The sequence below is a fragment of the Scomber scombrus genome, chromosome 21, assembly GCF_963691925.1.
Source record: "Scomber scombrus chromosome 21, fScoSco1.1, whole genome shotgun sequence".
Lineage (NCBI taxonomy): Eukaryota > Metazoa > Chordata > Actinopteri > Scombriformes > Scombridae > Scomber > Scomber scombrus.
Window position 1 is genome coordinate 18,994,041 of NC_084990.1, and position 21,499 is coordinate 19,015,539.

At 42.0% G+C, this 21,499-nt stretch overlaps 1 protein-coding gene across 1 annotated transcript; it reads left to right on the plus strand.

Moving 5' to 3' along the window:
- The first annotated feature begins 79 nt into the window (after positions 1–79).
- Positions 80–19,975, plus strand: hs3st3b1b (heparan sulfate (glucosamine) 3-O-sulfotransferase 3B1b). Its single transcript, XM_062443277.1, has 2 exons — positions 80–943; positions 16,787–19,975. Exons 1-2 carry the CDS (start codon positions 363–365, stop codon positions 17,403–17,405), a joined length of 1,200 nt encoding a protein of 399 aa, XP_062299261.1. The 5' UTR covers positions 80–362; the 3' UTR covers positions 17,406–19,975.
- Positions 19,976–21,499: the final 1,524 nt, after the last annotated feature.

Sequence of the window (21,499 nt, forward strand, 5' to 3'; positions counted from 1 at the left end):
CTATTGGCTGAAGCCCCTGTCAGTCTCCCTCCTGTCTCTCTATAAGGTCTGGTGCTCAACCAGCAGCCTTAACAAACCTGAGATGAGCCCGAAGCTGCGCAGCGGTGCGTCTGTCGCTGCTCCACTATTCCCCACATTTCAGCCATAACTATGATTAACAAGTTCTCAATGCCTTCTCATTCCTGGATATATAATCCTCCTCGATTAGATTTAGATTAGTATTTTTATTTTTACTTGTAAGTTTTATTTATTTGTAGTTTTTAGGTGAGCATGTGCGTAATTTTGCGAGGATTGCAGAGGTGCCACCGGGAGTGAGTTAGGCAATATGCGCCGCTGGGATATGATTTTCAATCGAGAGGCTTATGGAATATAGCCTGGTTTGTCACAGCCTGTATGCCTTCTGGTCTAGCCCCGTGAAGAAGAAACTAATACTGCTCAGCATCATGTTTTTAATCTGGGTATACATGCTGTACTCCTGCGTGGGCTATTGCTCCACCATGCCAAGTTTGGTGGTGGACAGTTACCGGGGCAAGGAGACTGGTTCTGCGGTGGGCAAGAGGACAGAGAGCAGCAGGACGGACTTGGTGTCCAGACTGCTGGCCAAACCGCAGCCATGGGAGGATATAGAGACCGACTATGAGGAGCCATCCATCAGGACTGCCGTGTCCAGAGACCTGCTCAATAACGAGCTGGAGACAGACAGAGCCGAAGACTGGGACGAGATGGGGGGCGAGCAGAAGAGAGCCCCGGAGCCCAGCGCCATGTCCAGCTTCTCCAACGGCTCCGGGAGCAAAAAGCTGCCGCAGGCGATCATCATCGGGGTGAAGAAAGGAGGGACCCGGGCTCTGCTGGAGTTTCTCCGGGTTCATCCGGACATCAGAGCCGTGGGAGCGGAGCCGCACTTCTTCGACCGCAACTATGAGAATGGACTGGAGTGGTACAGGTAAAAAAAATGTTTATTTGGCGCTTGTTTGCATGATCAGAAAAGAAAACATAACTACTTAAAACATTTTAGATCATTTTAATTCATTTAAAGGGGAGTTGGCACTGCAGTGCTGCAACACAGCCAGGCTGTTAGGCTATTGATCCGTAAGCAATTATTAGCTACAGCAGCGAATCAATTGATCAGATATATGTGTTTTAATATTTTACTTGTGTGTCGATTTAATTCTTGACTTAACACAGTTACAGACTATAATTAATTATCTCTTAATTGGTTTAACAAGAGTCTAAATTGGAGCTCATAAAAGTACACAAATGTATGTCTTTTTTCAGCAAGTATGGAGTTTAATACAAAAACAAACATTTAAAGCTAAATTAAAAAACAGCCAACACTTTGGTTGTGTCGTTGTGGCGCAGTGTCATGCCAATTTACGCATTAAATTACACGCTTTAACGTATTGTGCTCCATCAATGTATTTAGTTAATTTTGAGAACTGATAACAGACTTGTTTTTTCATACATTATATATTTATTTTTATTTTGTTTTAAGTACTGACTTGTGTCACATTATGAAGCTGCACGGTTGGACATTACGATCAGGCTGGCCTGCTTTCTGCGATGTGCAGTGATCTCTATTGGACGCCGCGCAACACTGCAGCCTGGCGACGATGTGTCCTCAGGCTTGTTCGTCAAATTAAAAACGTGAATATCGTTGGTTTTAATAGTTTGTTACGACTATGAACCATTCTTTATAAATTCAATCGGATTTATTTGGACTAGGAGGGTTTACATTAGAGCCTGGTTGTGCTGATTTCAGCTCTCTCTAAGCTTCTGTTGCATGTGAGTGATCGCATGTATGGCTGAATCTAACCGAACAAACATGTTTTACACTTCACCCCAGTGCATTGTGATTCAAGTCTTAACATAGATGGCACAATTGCATAAATCTGACTTATCTCACATCAAATCAAGAAAGTTTATTTTTAAAAACTTGTTAGACGATTTTGAAGAATTGAAAAAAGAGACTAAAGCTCTTCTGTGGTATTGAATATTAAGCTTAACAGTGTTAATAGAGCTGAATGGGTTTTGACCATTCTTATGTCAATGGCCTCCACAGGCCTAATAGCCTGCGTTGCAAGAAAAATGGGATCTGCAAGACAAAGTGAGGGTCCTTAATTAGAAGAAAACTCGCAACAAAACCGTTTAACGTCTTAAGAGGGAAACAAACTAACATTATCCTCCTAATTTACATCACAAAGTGTTAATATAACGAGCTCAGGGACTGTCGAGCAATGAGTATAAATCTCAACACCACAGACGAGTTTTACAAATCCTCCTTTATTTAAATGTAGTTTTTAGTGACGATTTAATCTGAATAATATCACTGCTCGTCGTTTCTGTCTTTATTTCTGCTCACTTATAAGCAGAATTAGATTATGGCTAATAAATTAATGATGGCCGAATCAATTTATTGATTAGGTATTTGGTTTCCATTTAAAATTATTTTCTGCCATTAGTCAACATTTATACTTAGAACGTGTTAACATGTCACGTCTTCTGCTACTAAGTGTGATTAAAGTTTCACAAAGTTGTGTCTATTTTTTAAATGTAAAACCTAATTTGACTTAAAAAATGGATTTTGTTTCCGCCCGAATTAACGGATTCACTCCAAGCTTTTATTCTACACGTTAAATATGCAAGACCCTTAAATAGGGCCCCAGTAATGTATGAAAAAAGGGGACAAATGGGGAACCCAAGGGTTGGCAGCATTCAAAATAAAAACTCTGCTCCTTGATTTGTACAAACTTCCATGTGCTTGCTTTGATAGAAACCCAGATTGACTTCAGGTCTCTGGCTTTGAGTTTGTAGCTGGTTGTTATCAAACCAGACTTCCACCTATTTCTTGTGTTTTCGGAAAGGGGATTGTGGAAGAAAACTTCTGTCTGCTACTTTTTAGACCATGAAATCTAATAGTTTTTAAGCCATGTAAATAAGTCGTGACTAGTATAGAGCTAAAAATGTAGCTTATCCATTTCTTTGCTGTGCATTCCAAGAAATAACCTCATATAGAAAGCACAGTCTCAGAGTTTAATTTTATTTTTCAATTCATATTGAAAACAAAACTTGTTTAAAAAAACTTGCAGTGTGCAAATCCAGATGTTTTTTTAATGTGATATATGGCATTTTATGGTGTAACAGTAGGCTATATCTTTACAGTGGTGGTTATGCTATTCAACAATCCTTTAACTTGTTTGCCTCTTCTCAGAGACATAAACTGTGTGCACTCAGATTGGGTTGTGGACAAACGTTTATGGAAGAACTGCAGCGAAAAAATGTATGTCTCACTGAGACAGCTGGTGCAGGCAGGGTCTGTAGTAGAGGGAAAAAAAACTTTCAGGGTTCTTTCACTCGAGTGAGGATGGACAGAGGAAGGAAATCATTCTTCATTCGTTGCTGATCCTCCTAACTGTCCCATTACGAGTAGATACTGGAGATGACTTTGGAGAAAACATTGGAATGTTATAGAAAGAGGCAGAATTGCAAGTCAGTGAAATATACTCTGTGGGAATAAGGTCTGATTTCGTTGAGGGTCATTTATGGAGGCGGTTATAGACAGTTATGTGTGTGTGTGGGAGTTGTGTAACTCACCTCTTCTTGTTTGTTCATTTTGCACAATCGCCCTGCCATACACTATAGCTTGCACCATCTTTGCCTCCCCCAATGGACGTGCATTTAGAGCTGGAATTCCAGCAAGTAAATGCAGCCATAGAGGGAGCAGAAAAGACTTGGTAAGGCAGCAGAGAGAAGTTTCAAAATGAATGGAGGTGGTGATAACAAGTCTTATTGTGTATTTCTGGTGTACTTTGACAGTTTTTATTTGTGCTGAACACAAACTCATGATTCATGCTTTTGACCGAGGGGTCCTTGTATCAGGAGGTGCACATTTTCACAGTGAGGTCATGCATGAACTGGTCCCGAGGAACAGAAGCACACACACACACACATAGAAAGAGCGAGTAAGCGCTCAACAGGCCAGTGTGACTGAATGTGAACAAGGACATTGGTTCATTATTTTTTCATTTTCTATTCGCACCTGTTTAGTGACGTGGTGAAAGTGCCACTAATGTTATCTGATAACGATAAGTAAAAAATGTACTTATCTTCGACACATACATTAAGGGCAAATGCAATGAGTTAATTCCTAAACGACCATGCAGGGTGTCTAATAGAGCTCACGGTCAGCAGTTTGAGCATTTTGTGAAGCAACAACCTCAGTCATGTTGTATATTTTTTGATCTGCTACTGTGTCATTTGAGACATTAAAAGTTATGTTTTATGCACTTTTCAAAACAGAAGTTACAAAGTGATATAAAGGAGAAAGAGATACAAAGAAGAGAATACATTAAAACAAGGAAACAAAGTGTCAAAATCACAAAATATAAGGTTATAAAACCATGAAAAGGACATTTTTTCCCTTCTTGAAACTTTGTAAGAATAGTAGTAAATAGTAGGTCAAGGGGCAACAGCAGGAAAAGCAAAGTCATCTTTAGCTTTAGCTTAGTATGCAAGACTTTCGATCTTATTATCCATTGAATTATTTATTTACAGTTTGAAATTGGCCAACCTTATTTCCTCCACACTGCTCCAGTTTTCTGGTTATTTTATTTACCCCTAACTCTTGTTGACTGCGGCCCTCATCTCGTCCTGTCAGTCTGCGGTACATGTCGTTCTCTTCATATTCTATTTAGCCCTATTGGCTATGAAGGGGCTTTGATATATAATTACTGTACTGTGGTTTTGCTGTCGTGTCGCGGGCTCTGGTCTCAGCTCGCTGTCAAGGCCCGGCAGTGCTGACGCTGTTGCTCCTCCCTCAGAATGATTTTAGCATTAAACACGAGAGTTGGAGAGAGTCTAGTTATACAACTCATGGCCATATGCGTGGTTTGAGTATTATGTTATGTTATGGTGGTCGAAGAAGATTATGCTTACTCTACTGGAATGTTTTAGAAATCGTCATTAGTGTTTGCTTCTAGTTGTGAAGTTATTTAACTGTCATGTACCAATAATGCAATAAACGACTTGGAGCCCACACACTTAACTATATAATCTTCCATCCTTTCCATGTGTGATGTGGTGTATGATCTAAGCTTAGGCTCCAGTCTGAGACTGAAACGGCACCATCGCTGAATAGGATGTCTCTCTGCTTAACCTTTGTGTCCTGTCTGTGATTAAACACTGTGGAGGTAAACAGACACACAAAGCAGCGCCTGTAAAAGCTACTCATAGTGCCACACAACAAAAAGACAAGTGGATCATTGTTGAAAAGAGGGGGGGGGGAAAAAATTACGTTCCGCTATCGGACTCTGGATGCCTACGGAAGTCTGCGCTGTTTGAAAGCTGTTATCTAAAAGCCAGTCCACCCCCACTGGTAGTTCTTGGGCCGGAGTCAGGCTGCTGCCCCTGGCCATGTCAGGGACAGTTCTGGATGGGTGCACGTCCTTTTATCTGCTCACCACAGGGGTGCTCCTATTTCCATGTAGGTGACCCATCCACTTTCTGCTGCCGCTGACCTCGCCCTCCTTCCTTCCTCTCAATGGCCAAAAAAGAGGCCACCTGGTTGTATAGAGGGTCAGTGAAAAGCATCAGACTCTTCATTGTTACAAACACAGGATGTTATATTGGAAGGTATAGAAAAGTGTTACGAGTCATGAGATGTATCTGCTGCGTGGTTGTGACAGGCTCAGCTGTGAAGCCGCAAATCATTTTCATCTCCGTTCACAAAAGAATGAGACACACAGACAGCGTACACAAATGTCACCATGGTCCAGCTCCTCTGGGATAGCCAGTATTGATTGGTCAGGGCTGATTGGAGGTAATGTGGAGAGATGGGTTAAGAGCTTTTGACTGGGGTCAGACCCACGTCTGCTAGCTGACAGGGTCTGTGTGTTGACCATCTGCAGAGCTACAGAAAGCTGCTGGAACCTACAAACCCCACTGGGCATTTTATAGCTGTTTCTCTTAGAAAACAATAGTATGACAGCGCAGTTTTACTGAGTTATGTAAATGAGGACGATTCTTTTGTTTTGTTTGAAAACTTTACATTTGTCACAATCAAAGAGCAGTAAATCTTTGAGTGGCTGTAACAGTTCTACAGAGGACATTGTTGAATTCAGATGATTAGATACTTTGGCGCTCCGACTGTTTCCTGATTCCTGGAACTCCACGGCTCCTTGGGGACAAAGCAACCGGCCAGCCGACCGTACAGCTGACAGCAGGTTCACATCCTCCGTTCCAATATTCAGCCGCAGCAGCCAACAGCCTATAAAAACAAGCAATTTCAAACCATGCCTCTGTGTTGGCTAAACTTCCACCTTGAGTTCCCAAATGAATGGATTAATGGTACCCAGTTTTCCCTGAGTACCTCCCAGTTCCTCCCCCAAACATCATCCTCAAATCCTTCCCTAATGAACCGCTCTCTCTCCATTCTCCAGCTGTGCACTTGCACTGCTGGTGTGTAAGAATAGTGTCACATGTCATGCTTGGTTTGTCCAATTCGGGGCGGGGCTCACTGCAGGCCTCGCTGACCACGAGTGGCCCTCTCCCAGAGAAACCTTTGGTCAGCGTGGAAAGACGGAGGCCCTCTCTCGCTGCTGCCTAAGCTGGCATGGGCCAGCCAAGTAGAGAGAGTGACTGAGGGGTGGAGAAACAGAGAAAAGGCGGCTTTCATCCCCAAATTACGAGCGGTTAATTGTGAAAGGGGAGACCTGTGGAGAGGGGAGTGGCAGTGCTGCACTGTGGTGGCCTGCCACCCCCCGCCTCCCCCTCCTCACCTCCAGTGAACACAACCCACACCAGCGAGGACAATATGGCCGCCACAGACAGGAACCTCCTGCTGGAGTTGAGAATAAAAGCCATGGAGCCTGACAGGAACTTTCTGTCAAACATTCACACACTCCTGAATTCACACACTTCTCCTTGGGTCGATGCAAATAGAAAAGCACCCACACACACACACACACACACACACACACACACACACACACACACACACACACACACACACACACACACACACACACACACAAATACATGTGGTTTAAAAAGTGTGGACTATTATTTGTGCTCATTCACTCCTGCAGAATAATCATGCGACTGCTGCTATGTCTCCTCTGTTAAGGGTGAAGTAAACACAATTCAAGATCCACAACAATAAAAATCACTCATAAAGAAGTTTAATGAAGTAATTCTGGGGAAAGAAAGGAAGCGTAGGACGGAGAAAGCGGTGTACAAACCCTCCCTCTGTGCTACGTGTGAATTAGGCTCTTTTTAACAAGGTGATAATTTGGATGTTGTTACACATGTCAGAACAGAACCAGACATCCTCCCTCCAGAGTTAATGGTCATTCATTGCTGCTAAATAAACACTCTTAAGCATATTAAAAAAAGGTTCCCCTGCAGGCTGGGGGAAACAAACACTCTAATGTAGCTTTGTTAATCGTTTGCTGTTACTCTTGTTAAAGATAGGTTAACTGGGGAACTCCTTTCTGCTTTCCAAAGAAAGGAAAAAGAATCTGTAGTGGAGGAGGAGAAGATGGAGGAAGAGGAGAAAAGTGATGACAGTAAACCTGCAAAGCCTCACTTGTTCCAGGTATTAACTCCCAGAGGTAGCCATTAGGGTGCTGGAGAGTGTGACTGCCGCTGGGAGAGAGGAGGACACACACACACACACACACGCACACACACACACACACGCACACGCACACGCACACACACGCACACACAAACACACAGAGCGAGAGAGTGAGAGAGAAAGGGACTGAGGTCTCCTGAGGTTTCCATTAGCCTGGCAGTAAAAGAGCAGAGCTCATTAGAAGCCTTGAGTTGTCTCTCTGCACCGCGGCTGCTCGGCACTAGTCTCTCTCTCCATTTAGATGAACTCCCAGAGCTGTTGGGCTCTCTCATAAGAGCTGTAAGAACTTCAGCTCAACTCCAGGACAACCTGGCCAAACTCGACTCAATTCCAATTATTATCCACCGTGTGTAGTTTTTTGTCTACCTTGTTCAACTCATAGGAATCACCAGGCAGTCTTGGAAACTGCACTCTGTGTCTTTGGATGCAGCAAAGCTTATTTGTGGGCCTTGGAACTAGTGAGGTTTTGGTGTGAATGAAGGCTTTTTGTTATCATTATTTTTTTATCATTATTGTCTCTTTTTTTTGCACGGTTTGTTAACATATAAAAACATACTGTGTCCTATAAGAATACTTTCTAATTTTGAATGAAAGGAAGAAGGATAAAAAGTGATGGATATCTAGTGAAAAAGAAAAAAATACTCTACTTAGCTGCTGAAAACTACTTCAAAAATATTCTGACTAAGGGCTGACGTTGCTGGTATTTCTCAAAAAAAAATAAATGTTGTTGTTGTTTTTGGTTGTCTTTACTCCCTTCACACAATAGCTACTTCTCTGGCACGGAGTTACAATAGATCTTGTTTCACTTTGAATCAAGAGGCTTACTGATGGAAATACAACGCAGGAGTGAAAACATTTGTCATCGACCTATTATCTGCAGCTATTCGGCATTCCCTGAATAAAAGAATGAAACCTTGAAACCTTGAACTTCGAGCTCCGGTGTCTGTATTTGGCAGTAGTTTTACATCAGAAATGGTTGACACAGTGCCTGTTATTCTTAACAATAATTATCTTGTCTTCGGGGTGCTTGGAGATATTGTAGGAGACAACGTCTAGGCTCAAATCCAAAGAAAACTGTTGGATCGCCTCAGGACTGCTGCTGCCACTCTTTCCATCTCTGAAAGGATCAGGTTAATTGTCACAACTGGTGCTATCGTTACTCAATTTAGCTAATTATATGTTCACTCAGGAGGCAGGCTGTCTTCAGGAATTTTTGTAAACCATTAACCTGCAGAACAGCTGCAGTGTGAGTAATGGAAGCAAAATAACAGCCCAAACACACAGGAAGATGGTTTTCTGCTCACTGAGTGACATATAGTAGTGAGGAAATCCCCTCTTTCTCTCTCTCGTACTTTGTAGTTCACCTGTCTTCAAAAAGGTGTGCAGGCAGTTACGGATGAAAGCTAATTCAAACAGGATGCAAAGTAGCTCGCTCGCTCCCTCTCTGTCTTTCTGTGTGCATGTGTGTGACTGCGTGTGTGCGTCTGGGGAGTGGGGGTGGTGGCATGTATGTTCTTCTCGAGTCTGTTTCATCTTTTATTCATCTTTGCTGTAGCTAGATCAAGGAGTCATGTGCCTTTTGGTGCATGTCAAGTGTCAGGAAATCAGTCAGAATGGCTGATTCTGCCTGCACACCAACACAACAGTACCCAGAAATGCACACACACACACACACACACACACACACACACACACACACACACACACACACACACACACACACACACACACACATACACTCACACTTTATACACAGTCTTCACCTGCAGCCTTTCATTGTTTGCTGTGTTGTTTTTTATCCTTTCATGGTTCATCGGTTTATTTCGCCCTGAGATGTCAGCCTGTCGCAGCCTGATGATGATGGAGTGGTGGAATGTGTGGCTAGTTCTGGGCTAACACCTTCAGCAAACCACCAAAGTAAACACACTGATTAGTGAGGATTACTAGCGCTAAACAAATTATGGGTAATATCGCCAAGTGGGCCGATTTCAAAGAGTGATGTGATTGTGTCCGCTGGCATGTTTGCGAGTGGCGTGAGGCGTACACAATGAGTAGCCCGATCGTTGCGGCAGTGTCAGGTGACTCATCTTGTATGGCATGTCAAACAAAGTGGTCAGATGTTACCAAAATGATGGGATCTTTCGCCTGTTTTAAAGCCAGAAAAATGAGGCTTTTCCTACACCATCCTTTAAAAGCTGGAATAAACAAAGGACATCTCTCTAGGCGTGCTGTTGCTCATTCATGAGAGGAAGGGAGGAGGTATTTCTTCTTTCTACCCTCTACCATCCCTTTCACCAACTCCTCTGTTTTATTTATACCACATGGTGGGCTCCCTCGCTTCACTGCAGGGTTATTAACACTCAGTAATTCCAGGCAGCCGTCGATGGCCACAGGCCGATGTGGTTCTGGGCTTAAGAACCCTTATGGCTCCACACATTCCTGTGTTGTTTTTCAAAGGTGCCAAATTGCAACAAATATACTTAAAACAGATTTTCTGTGTAAGAAAAAATATAGTTATGTATTGAATTTAATAATTTGTGCTTGTCACGCCTGTGCGATGCTACCCATCGCAAAGCAACCACGGTGGTGTAGAGTAAAATGTCTCAACCTCACTTTAAGTATTTTCAGGACACAACAGAGGGGGGTATCTTAGGATGTGGCTGGGGGTAATATGCTGTTGGGGTGTCTGACATGTAGTCCATAGCATTATATGTGGTGGTTTGTTCTCTATTTATTTACTCTACTTTACTTGTGTCTGATGTTGCATCCAAAACCAGGCTGGGTATGAGCCCAAAACCAGTCTGGATAGTCTGTGACCACAAGGCCTAACTCCCCTTCTCTCCCTCTTCCCTGTCTTTCCTCCCTCTGTCATTCACTCTCCCTCTCCTACACACTCTCTCACAAACACTCGGGTTGTAGGAGACGCTACGATAAAAAATGCTCCACTCTTGTGGCGCATGACTCCCCGGTTCCAGTGAAAAATGATGGATGGACGGGTTGCGTCGGTCGGCTTAACTGTTTTGTTTATATGGAGGGTCAGTAGATTCCCAGGCTGCTCTGACATAGTGCAACGTCTTGATGAAGTTAAGGATCTGGGAGCTGCATTTATCAACCCGATGAGCTCTGCAGTAAAGAGTCTGGATGTCAGAATGTCACTGAGCAAGAAACAAGACATAAGCTCCTACCAGTTCGTTGAACTATATGTTGCTCTGGAAAATCTTAAACTTGTAGCCTCTTCTTTATAGCCTGACCTAAGACCCTGTTGTGAGCTCATTGGTCATTCCCACAGCCTTCCTTCTCTCCTGTTGATGAAGATCTTGTTAGTGGAAATGAATTACTGTCAAACCAACGCCTACATGTGTTTTTCTATCTACTGATTGTACTTTTATCTAAAACCTACATGGGAGGAGTTTGATCTCCCATTCCTCTAGCAGGATCAGTCTGCAGTAGTTCAATTTATATTGACAGGTGTCTTTGACAACAGATTTTGCAGTAATCTGGAGGAGGAATTCAGCTTTCAAAGAGCACTCCTCCCTCCTTCTAGTCGCATGATATGCACCATCTCATGCAGTGCCCCGCCATCCAGGTTTGGGTGTGTGATACTAGGCTAGCCTGCATTATTAATCCTTATTGCAGACAGATGATTCGGAGGGGGCTTCCACTCAACCACCTTCCTTAGTTTCCAGTGACACCATTATTCAGTGAAGCCTGTTAATTTGAAACCACAGGCTTAGGAGGAACACTGACAGTTGACTCTGATCAGTTTGATGAAGCTGTAGCATCACTTAGAGTTCATTATGTTGCAAGTGTTGGGTGTTAACTTACATGCTGGTGTGAAAGATACAGATACAACAGTAGGGTCAAAGATATGCATGCATGTATAGACAGCATACACCAAAACACATAACTAGTGACATACAATACAGATATACAATGACCCCCCTACCCCCAGTTTAGCATACACTCCTGCAAGATCTCAATTTTAAGCAGGGATCTCTGGGTCTTCTCAGCCAGGAAATGAACTGTCAAAAAGCTCTAAGTGGCCACATACTAACACCTGGACTCCACTCCAAGTGCTTGAAAGAGAGACCAGATGAAACTTCTGTAACTGCAGCCGTAGCTCTTCTCCCTCTCTGCATTGGAGTGGCCTGGGCAGACTTCACCATAAACCATCTTCTTTATTCTTTGTAATTTACAGCCAAAGTCATGCTCTGTGGTTAAATATAATGTCAGACTCCAGGCACATTGGAGCATATTTCAAAACGTCTGGCTTCTGTATGTGCTTAGATGCTACTTTAAAAATACTCAGTGAGCAAGCCTCCCTCAGTACTAGCCATAGTTTGTGTGTGTGTGATGTGTGGTCTGTTATAGGCTACTTTTGGGGACAAATTTCAGACTTAGGACCAGTTAATTGCGGACAGCTTGTCCAATTGGGGGCAAAAAGCTGTGTTAGGGTAAAGGTTAGGTTTAGGCAAGTAGTGGTTATGGTTAGGCTGAGGGTAAGTCTCCAGAAAATGAATGTAATATCTCCAAAAGTGACCATGGTCTGATGCGTGTGTGCATGTTTGTGTGTGTTACATAAACATGTTGCTCTCTTCAGTCAGTTCCATTTCATAGCATGTAGGCTTCCTCTACTGTGACCTGAGAGCTTTAAACAGAAACAGTGTTTTTATTTAAGAGTGACTCATCCATACTGATGAATTCATGCAATAAACCATCCCCATCTGCATGTATCATCTCTGTAGAGGTTCTAAGACACCAAAAAAGAGATTTTTACAGTATCAGATTACAAACTGATGCATTTTGTTTGAATTAGCTTGTGTTCCCCGGCTTGAAAAGATCAAATTTACAACACGTTTGACCTCGAACAAACGAGTGGTGCTCAAGATGCTTATCGTCAAATAAGAAATAAAGATGTTTCTTTGTGAGTCCTGAAAAACGCTTGTACGTCCAACACATTGGTTCATGTGAAGGGCTTGGGTAAGAGGCCCTTGGAGAAGAAAGGGGGTCTTTCAGTGCTTTCCCTCATTTCCTCCCTCTCCTTCTTCCCACTTGTGAAGTGTCACTTTGCTATCGGACCTCAAGGACTGATTGCCAGGGGTCGAGGGAACCTTGGGGATCAATGGAGAGGAGAATGTGGCGAAGAGTGGAGACCGAAGTGGTGGCAAAAGTGCCTTAATCTAAATGAAACTCTGGCATGTTGGGTATATGAGTGGTTGATTTGTTTGATGTTCTCTTATTGCTTATTATACAGGTTAATTGCAGACTTAAGATACTGAACCTCAAATTGCTCCTGAAGTATATATGTGTGTGTGTATGTGTGTGTGTGTGTGACTGAGCACTAGAGCATTAGAACTCCTGATGAGCAGATTCACAACTTGCATTGCAGCCTCTACAATCAGTGTATGAATGCGTGCTAATGGGTGAATGCTGGCATGTTTTGTAAAGTGCTTTGAGTGTTCTAAAGGCTAAAAAGGCACTATATAAATGCAGCCCATTTATCCTTTTCCATGTTACCTCCCACAAGGAGATAACACTCACTCCAGGGTCTTCAAGCCATAGAAACCAGACAGCTTCCGCTTTAAATGCCTATAAGAGTAAAGTTACACCCTCCCTTTGCCGGTTGACACAAAATGCACTCTGATTTGTCTATATTCAAATAAACAAACCCTAATTTGAGATTCAAATCCTTTCAACTTCCAGACATATGAGACAATTGAGAGCGCTCTGTATCAAATATAAAATCGACGGACACACGCCAAATAGCTTTTGCCTTTTGTCTATGAGCAAACTAGTCATCTTGTCAAGGATTCTGTGACATAGACAGCTCAGTGGCAGCCTGTTATCATCAAATCAAACATGACAGAGGTAGGCAGAAGCATCAGACAGAAATAACCCTTTTCCTGCCTGCCGTTTATCTCTGGTGGGATGAGGGCTCTTTAAAACACAGGCCAAAGGGCCACTCTGCCGGCCTCTGTTTGATGCTGTCATGTGACAAGGGGCTTCTGCTTTGTGTCTTATCGCTGTTTTTGGCATGTCTTTCAACTTAGAAATATTCTCAATGGACAAAGGTGCAGGGACAAATGGAGGAAAAAAGATACATATCATATGAAAGTACGAGTAAGCAAGGAAGTCGTTTTGATTTGTGATATTTGAGGTCAAGTTAGGGATTTATAGTTTTTACTGGCCTGTTTCCCACATTAGACAGTGGTGTCTGTGGAGTCCTCTGTATCTAAAATGGGACAGGGTGATGTTTGCAGGGCAATTTGGGCACACGTTCCACTCAAGCACCCCCTAAAAGGCTTCTCTCACTCGAGGCTGAGAAGGCCGGAGAAGTGCTCCACTCAATCTATATCCTTTACATAGCCTTTATAAAGCCCCGATAAGCACCCGCCACCCTCCTTCTCTTGCTGCCACCCCCTCTCCACCCTGCCCCCATCCCCGCCCCTCTGCCCTGACCACTGCCCTGCTCACCCCACCGCTCAGGGACAATGGCTCACTTTCAAAGAAAAGCAAGAAAAAAGAGGAGCCCGTTGTCACAGAATTGCCTGTTTGCTGACGGAATCTTTAAAAGCAGCACCTCATAAATCAAAAAAGAGCATAATAGGCATTGTTTCTCAAAGAGCTACTTGTCCCACTAAAATTCCCCTCCTCTCCTCTCTTTTTCTCTCTTCCTGCCATGGTTTTACCTCTTTTGGCAGAGAGAGTGGGCAAAGTCAGAGGTGGAGATTTTTTATTAGTGGGGCCTCTTCTTGCGGATTTGGCGCTTTTTTTAGGGGTTTCCTCACCACTTTCCTTTCTTCGTCGCTGTCCAGCCATCTCCTTGTTTTATGCTCCTGCAACCCCCAACACTTGATTTTTTTAAAGGATTCCCTGAGCTTGGATCAGCATAATCTATCACTATGCACATTGTAACTCAGTCCTCCTCCCTATCTCCATGCCGCATTGTCATGTTGAAATCGGATTAGATGGGAAGCCATTTGCCTCTTCTGTGTTGGCTCTGGACTCTTTTTGTATGTTAGCACAAGGAATGACAAAAACCTTGCAGGCACTATCACTATTGTGCATCGGAAGAATGACGAATGACGTGCAGTTTAAGTCGAGCATGTTTTGTTTTATATTCCACTTTTCATTGAAGGTATTCGAGAGAGCTGTATAAACAGTTTTTAGTTGCAGCAGAGAATTTTGAATGTGCATGTGCTCGAAATGTGTTGTTTGCATTTATATCTCCAGAAATGGTTTGCTGGCACAAAGATCTGTCATGCTCTTGCATAAAACCACATGCTATATCTGTTTTGATTTCAATAGGCTATTAATGAGCTTTTGGAGCTGCCTTGCTTTCCCCCATATATAAGCCATTCACCCCTCTGATGTGTCAGCAATCAAGCTGATATTATCATAATTAGATCACTGGCACGGCATTAGGATTACACAAATCTGCCAACACCATTTCCATAAGGCATTTTATTGGTTACCTGAAGTTACCCTGGATTTTTTCTCTCCTCTCTCACCATTCCCTTTTTTTTCTTGGGTTCTTGCATTAATGGAGAGCTGGTGTTACATGAATTAGCCATGAGCTAGATGGACATGAACTACATTCCAGCTTTTAGAGAATATTTCTGAAGAATAGCTGAGGCTCTGGGGAAGAATCGAGCATTACAGACCTCTGTGAGTACAGGAAACGTGTCTAACATTGTAGTTTCAACGTCTTTTACCTTTCTCAGTGTGTAAATTCTGTATGTAGGATTACACAGTGATTGAATGGGATATACTACAATAGTAGTGCCTACACAATAGTGTATCAGTGCCCTAGCCTTAACAACAAAGGCGAGGCTCAGAGTAACAACAGGCTAACTGGAGTCTTATCTGTGAGAGTGTGTTCACTCTGATAGACCAATGCCCTCAGTTATCTCTCCCTTGCATTGTTTCTTCGTCTTTTGAGTGCTTTAAACTGCTTATTTTCTGTTTTGGTTGTCAGTCTGTCCCATGATTTTTTTTTTCCTGCTAGAGTGACTGTATGTGTTTTTCTTTTTAAGTGGACTGATACTGTAACAAAACAGAATGAACTGTAGTAGTTTCTAGTCCATAATCCAAACCACCTCCCATCCACTCAAGTACACACAAACACATTTGATCCCACGTATATCACAGGCTAGTTTTCTTACTGGTGCAAGGCCAAATACAGAAAGGTGATCCAAGTCCCAATGTCAGTCAAACCGCTCTTATCGCCTCCACCATAATCTAGAGTCTGCGGTTGGCCACCAATTCTGAAACCTAATGCTGAGAGAGGAGCATGTTCACATTTCCTTCAAAACTAGTTGTTCTCAAGTACCACTTGATTATATGTCTGCATGTAACATATCTGTGTAAAGCCCATCAGCTAGCCCTTACCCAAAACCAAACCCACTCTTGTCAAAAAACAGATTTCCTTTCTGAAACAAGCCTCATCATCTTTCAGCACTGTAGCGTTTTTTTAAGTAGCATTTTTTATGTTTTGTGGGCCGGAAGGGGGGGTGGGGCCCTGTGGCACGGCGATGCCTGAGTCAGCAAGGCAGAGTGTGTTTTTTTGGCCCTGATATTATGAAGAGGAAGGGTGGATTTTGATTAAACTTGACCACTTTGGAGCATTACATCCAGCTGTGAGGTATGGGGAAAGATGAGCTCAGGAAAGACACACCAGATAATGAAATTCGCACATGCTGTGAGATAATTTATTAAAAATGCATTATAAGGATGATAACAAATTATTCATTTTGAAAATTATTAACAGAGCAGGTTAGCTGCAGTTAGAAAGGGGAGGATTGAGGTGTCTGAGCAGAGGCGGAAAAACCCAAATCCCTAATATGGTTAAATTCAGGGTTAGTCCGGTTTAGAAATTCCTGTAAATGCTTCTCTGTGCTTGATTGTGCAGTCAATAAGGGTTTTCTGCTTTCTGTCAGAAGTGAGATATCTTATGAGTGAGTGAGCATGTTGATATTGGAGAGCTGCCTGCACTAATAGGTTTTTGAGCCCTATAATAAGGATAAGCAGGCTCAGTGAGTCATTGATTACAGAACACAGTACACTCCATCAACTTGATTACATTATGCAAGGTCTTGCTCCACCTTACCCTTCTCCTAACCTCCTTTTTGTGTCCTCTCTAATTTTTTTCAGGGAGTTAATGCCCAAGACCCTGGAGGGCCAGATCACCATGGAGAAAACCCCCAGCTACTTTGTAACCAGGGAGGCTCCAGCCCGGATCTCCGCCATGTCCCGGGACACCAAGCTGATCGTCGTAGTGAGGGACCCCGTCACCAGGGCTATCTCAGACTACACACAGACACTGTCTAAGAAGCCTGACATTCCCTCTTTCGAGAGCCTCACCTTCAAAAACAGGACTACGGGGCTCATCGACACCTCATGGAGCGCCATCCAGATCGGCATCTACGCCAAGCACCTGGACAACTGGCTGCAGTACTTCCCCATGGGCCAGATCCTGTTTGTGAGCGGCGAGCGGCTAATCAGTGACCCGGCCGGAGAGCTGGGCCGTGTGCAGGACTTCCTGGGACTCAAGAGGATCATCACAGACAAACACTTTTACTTCAACCAGACCAAGGGTTTCCCATGCCTCAAGAAGGCAGAGGGCAGCAGCAAGCCCCACTGCCTGGGTAAAACCAAAGGGCGGACCCACCCGAACATTAACCCTGAGGTGGTGCAGAGGCTACGGGACTTCTACAGACCCTTCAACATGAAGTTCTACCAGATGACTGGACATAACTTTGGTTGGGATTGATGTGAAAATCATGGGAGACATTTTTTTTTATTTTATTTTTTCAGTTGTTGAAGTTATTTTTTCTCTGTAATTCAATGGCAAGATGTGGAGATATTGCTATATATATGTAAAATGTACAGAAATCTATTTTATAATAATTTATTTTTATTTCTAAGCAATTAATTCACTAAGCTGCCTAACCATAACTGTACATAACATCTGGCCCACATGTTGTTTTTAACATTCCTCATTTTAATTTTGAATTCTCTCGCTCCTCCCTTGTGGTCCTGTAAACTCAGTGGATTTATAGCATAGGTGCTTCAAAATGGCAATGACTGATGAAGAAATTAGGATGGAAAATCCTAGTAAAAAGCACCATATTACGGGTACAGAGTGCTCACAGAGAAGTGGAGAACATCTATCCATGTGCATCCTCATTCATACATGCATCATAACTTCATTTTTTCAAACCCTGTCATTCTGAGAGTCATTCTTCTGTAAAGTGTTTCACTAAAATACAGACCCTCCAGTTAATTTTTTTTACAATGCAGTTTTCCTACACTGGCATCGGTCTAAGCAGCAGACCTCATGTCCCTTTCCACTCAATAACAGGTAGATCAATAGACCTAATTGATCCTCATTGTGTCACTCATGCTTAAAGTATACAGCTGCCCTTTCATTCTTGGTGCTCCTGCTGCCTGCTCTAATGAATGACCCATCTATCAAACGTTAAATCCTATCCTGGACAACATAAGGGCCCGTGTTAACATTATGCTAATCGGGTAAAGGTAACTGGCAGATCGATGGAGCCTCCACTCTCTTACTCCCCATTAGAAGCAGTGTTGGCTCAGAGCCAGGCTCTTGCCCTATCCGCTCAGTTCAAAGGTCACGCAAAGTCTCAATCAAATTTCCTTGAGAGGCATTTGATTTGTTGAGGAGAGCAGAGCTGGAGCACCACGGGTCAGGGGGAGTGTGCAGACTACCTTGTTTTCACAGTAAGATGGAAAATCTTTGCGTGAGGTAGCAGAGCCATATCTGTCAGAAATGGAGCATGAAGATAGAAAAGATGACAGACAAACAACAACTAGGCTTCGCCTCAATGAAATAGCGCTTCTTCAAAAAGAAGTCCGCCAGGCCCCGTCTTAAATCCCAGACAAAAAAGATCAAAGGAAGAGGAAAGGTTTTTGTGAAGCACTCTCAGCACAGCAAGAAATGCCTCGGGCAGGGTTTCAGTGTCTAACCTCTCTCGTGTCATCAGAAAAACCTCATGTGCCATCGTCCATGGCCTATATACTTTATGCCTTATTCACCCTCGCCATCCTCACACGTCTCATCTTTCCTTGACAGATTTCAACTCTCTTCTCGTTGCCAAAAAAAAACCTAAAAACCGTGGGTTGATATCATGTTTTAGCTTAAGTTGCTATCTCTGCATCCCCCCCCCCCCCCCTGCATTGCTTCTTTGTTTTTGCCTTTCTACTTCAATTCTTGATATGCAAGAGGCAGAAAATGTGCAGTTATCATTCTTTGATGTGCAGCCCCATCTCTTTGCAGCGGGTGGCACGCTATTATAAGGGCACAGGGACGCTGCCATGCTATGCTAAATTATGCTGTGCTACGCTATGCATGCTCAATGTGGTAGCCATTATGAAAATGCAGGGATAATGGGAAGGGAATATTAACGTCTAAAGGAGGGCTTCATGTGTTTAAGACTGAATGTACACAACCTTTCCTAACACAAGTCCCTCAAATCAATTTTAAAGGTCAGATTGTCACATATTGTCAGTTCAATTTGATTGTTTTTTCCTTTTGAAGTAAAAAAAAAATGTTGTGCCTCTTTAACTATCCAATCCAACAGTTAGCCTGCTCCTGTCATTAAAACAGATGATGACCAGAAATCACCTGTTTTTCTCTTATTTTCCAGCAGAAGCCAGCTATCTGGTTCAGCCTCAAACCAATGGTGGGTAGCAAGGGAGATGGAGGCTTGTTACACTGTATTTTTTGTTGTGCTATCCTTTACTTTTAATCTGCCTGTGCGAGTGATTTACTCGTTCTGAGAATTTATGTGGAGAAAGCCTTCATCCCCCCTTCCCTCCTTAGTGCAATGTTTGATTATAAAAAAAAAGCATTTATGATGGTCTCTCTTACCAAGCTGTCACATTCTGGAAAGAAACTTTATCTCTTGGCATTTTCCCTGTAAGCGATGGAGTACTGCATTTAAAATCTGGCCAGGTTCATGTAACTGAGGGAATATCTGAAAAAATAATAAAAAAAAATAAAACTTGCACTCATGGGTTTACTCCATGTTGCTGCATTGGTTATGGTTGAGTTTTATTCAACCTGTTTTGAGATCTAAAAATGTTAGAAATGTTTGTCTTACCCACATATAATATGTATTTAGTCTAGCAGATCTGTATGTACAAAAATGAAAAAGACATGTAAATCAAGTATTTTGTGGTATGTACATCAAAGGAATTAATTTTACACAATGCAAGAGCAAAATGGAACAGATGTTTCTAGATGATTAAATACTGAACATTCATAATATTTCTTTGTATGAAGAAATAAATAAATAAGTATATATTTTACCAAAACCCTGTATGTGTCTGATGTTTTTGTGCTTGAGTTTTATCATTCAAATGGAAATTACACATTCTAATTGCAGTGTTTTTTATTTATTTTATGAATAATATCTTTAAAGGGTATGACAGAGGTTAGATTTCATTTAAGAAAAATATTTCAGAAAAGCTATGACAGATGGTGTAGCGGGCTGGTTCGTTAGGTTAGACGAAAGATTTTAAGTCTGTCACAGTTTTGGAACACGCTGCTCTGAGAAACAACAAATGCATCTATTACTTCCTTTCACTAAAGTAAAATCTACAGTAAAATTTTTCCATTTTCCTATTTCATCATGCTATTATGTCATTTACCAGGAACATGAAACTACTTCGAGTTGTTCAATATAATAATAATAATAACTTTATTTATAGAGCACCTTTAAAAACAAAGTTTACAAAGTGCTTTGACAGACAAAGCAAAAGCAGTACACCTCAAAGCAAAAGCAGCACGTATAAATGTGATATGATGAAAAGCAATCAAAAAACACTCTACTAGCTGGACATGTAAATAGATTTGGATTTCTTTTAGCTTTGAAATATGCAGTTCCAGTCAAAAGTTTGGACACAACTTCCAATTTTCTTAAATGAAAAAGTTTGCTCAAATTTTTGACAGGTAGGTCTACTGTATGTCTACATGGGATTTATTTATTTATTCATTTTATGACTGAATAACCAATCAGTGTGACAAAAAACATATTTCTATATTATTTATGTATAGTTTAACACTCAAAATGCTAATCTTCTTGGTTGACTACTGTCTAGTTGTGGTTTGATAACATTACAATGACAGTGTTTGATTGTTTTATAAAATGCTACCAAATCTTAATTGATAAATCAAAGTATGTGACATCATCTTTTTCCAATTGAATTCAAACCATAGAGAACGCCATGGAAAAGCAAAAAATATGAATCTCTAATGTGAAATAACCAAAACTGTTCAGGAAACAGTGTCCTACTACTCATAGCTGATAAAATAAGTTTAAGGACCCTAAAAATAATAATTTTATCTTTCTGGAAACAGTGTCCATTCAGGGACCTATTTCTTCGGTTGAAAACAAGACAAAAAAGCTACTGTTGAATTTTTTGCCTGAATATAATACATGCTAGGCTAGGCGTTATATAATTGATCCTTAGCATTTGGGTGAACTGACCCTTTAATGTCAAACAGTTCAGGCAACGGACTGCTTGAACGTATACCGGAACTTTTGCAGTAAAGCAGGTTTTAAAGCTTTAAATGCTTCACCTGCTCTTTAGATTCCCTGTTTGCTGCTACTGCTAATGTAGCATATTGTATGTAAGCAAGGCTGGAAAAAGTTTAATTATGTCGTTTGGGGAATACTTTATGGAGCAAATAATGTTTTCTGCTTGATGTTGCTTCATTCTGCAGTCATATAAGCTGCAGGCCGCACTGCTGAAGTCTGAGGATTTTTTTTAACCAGGATGTTTTTCTGCTTGGGACTACAACTCTCTTCCAAGAGGTTTAACTCATCTGAGGAGCCA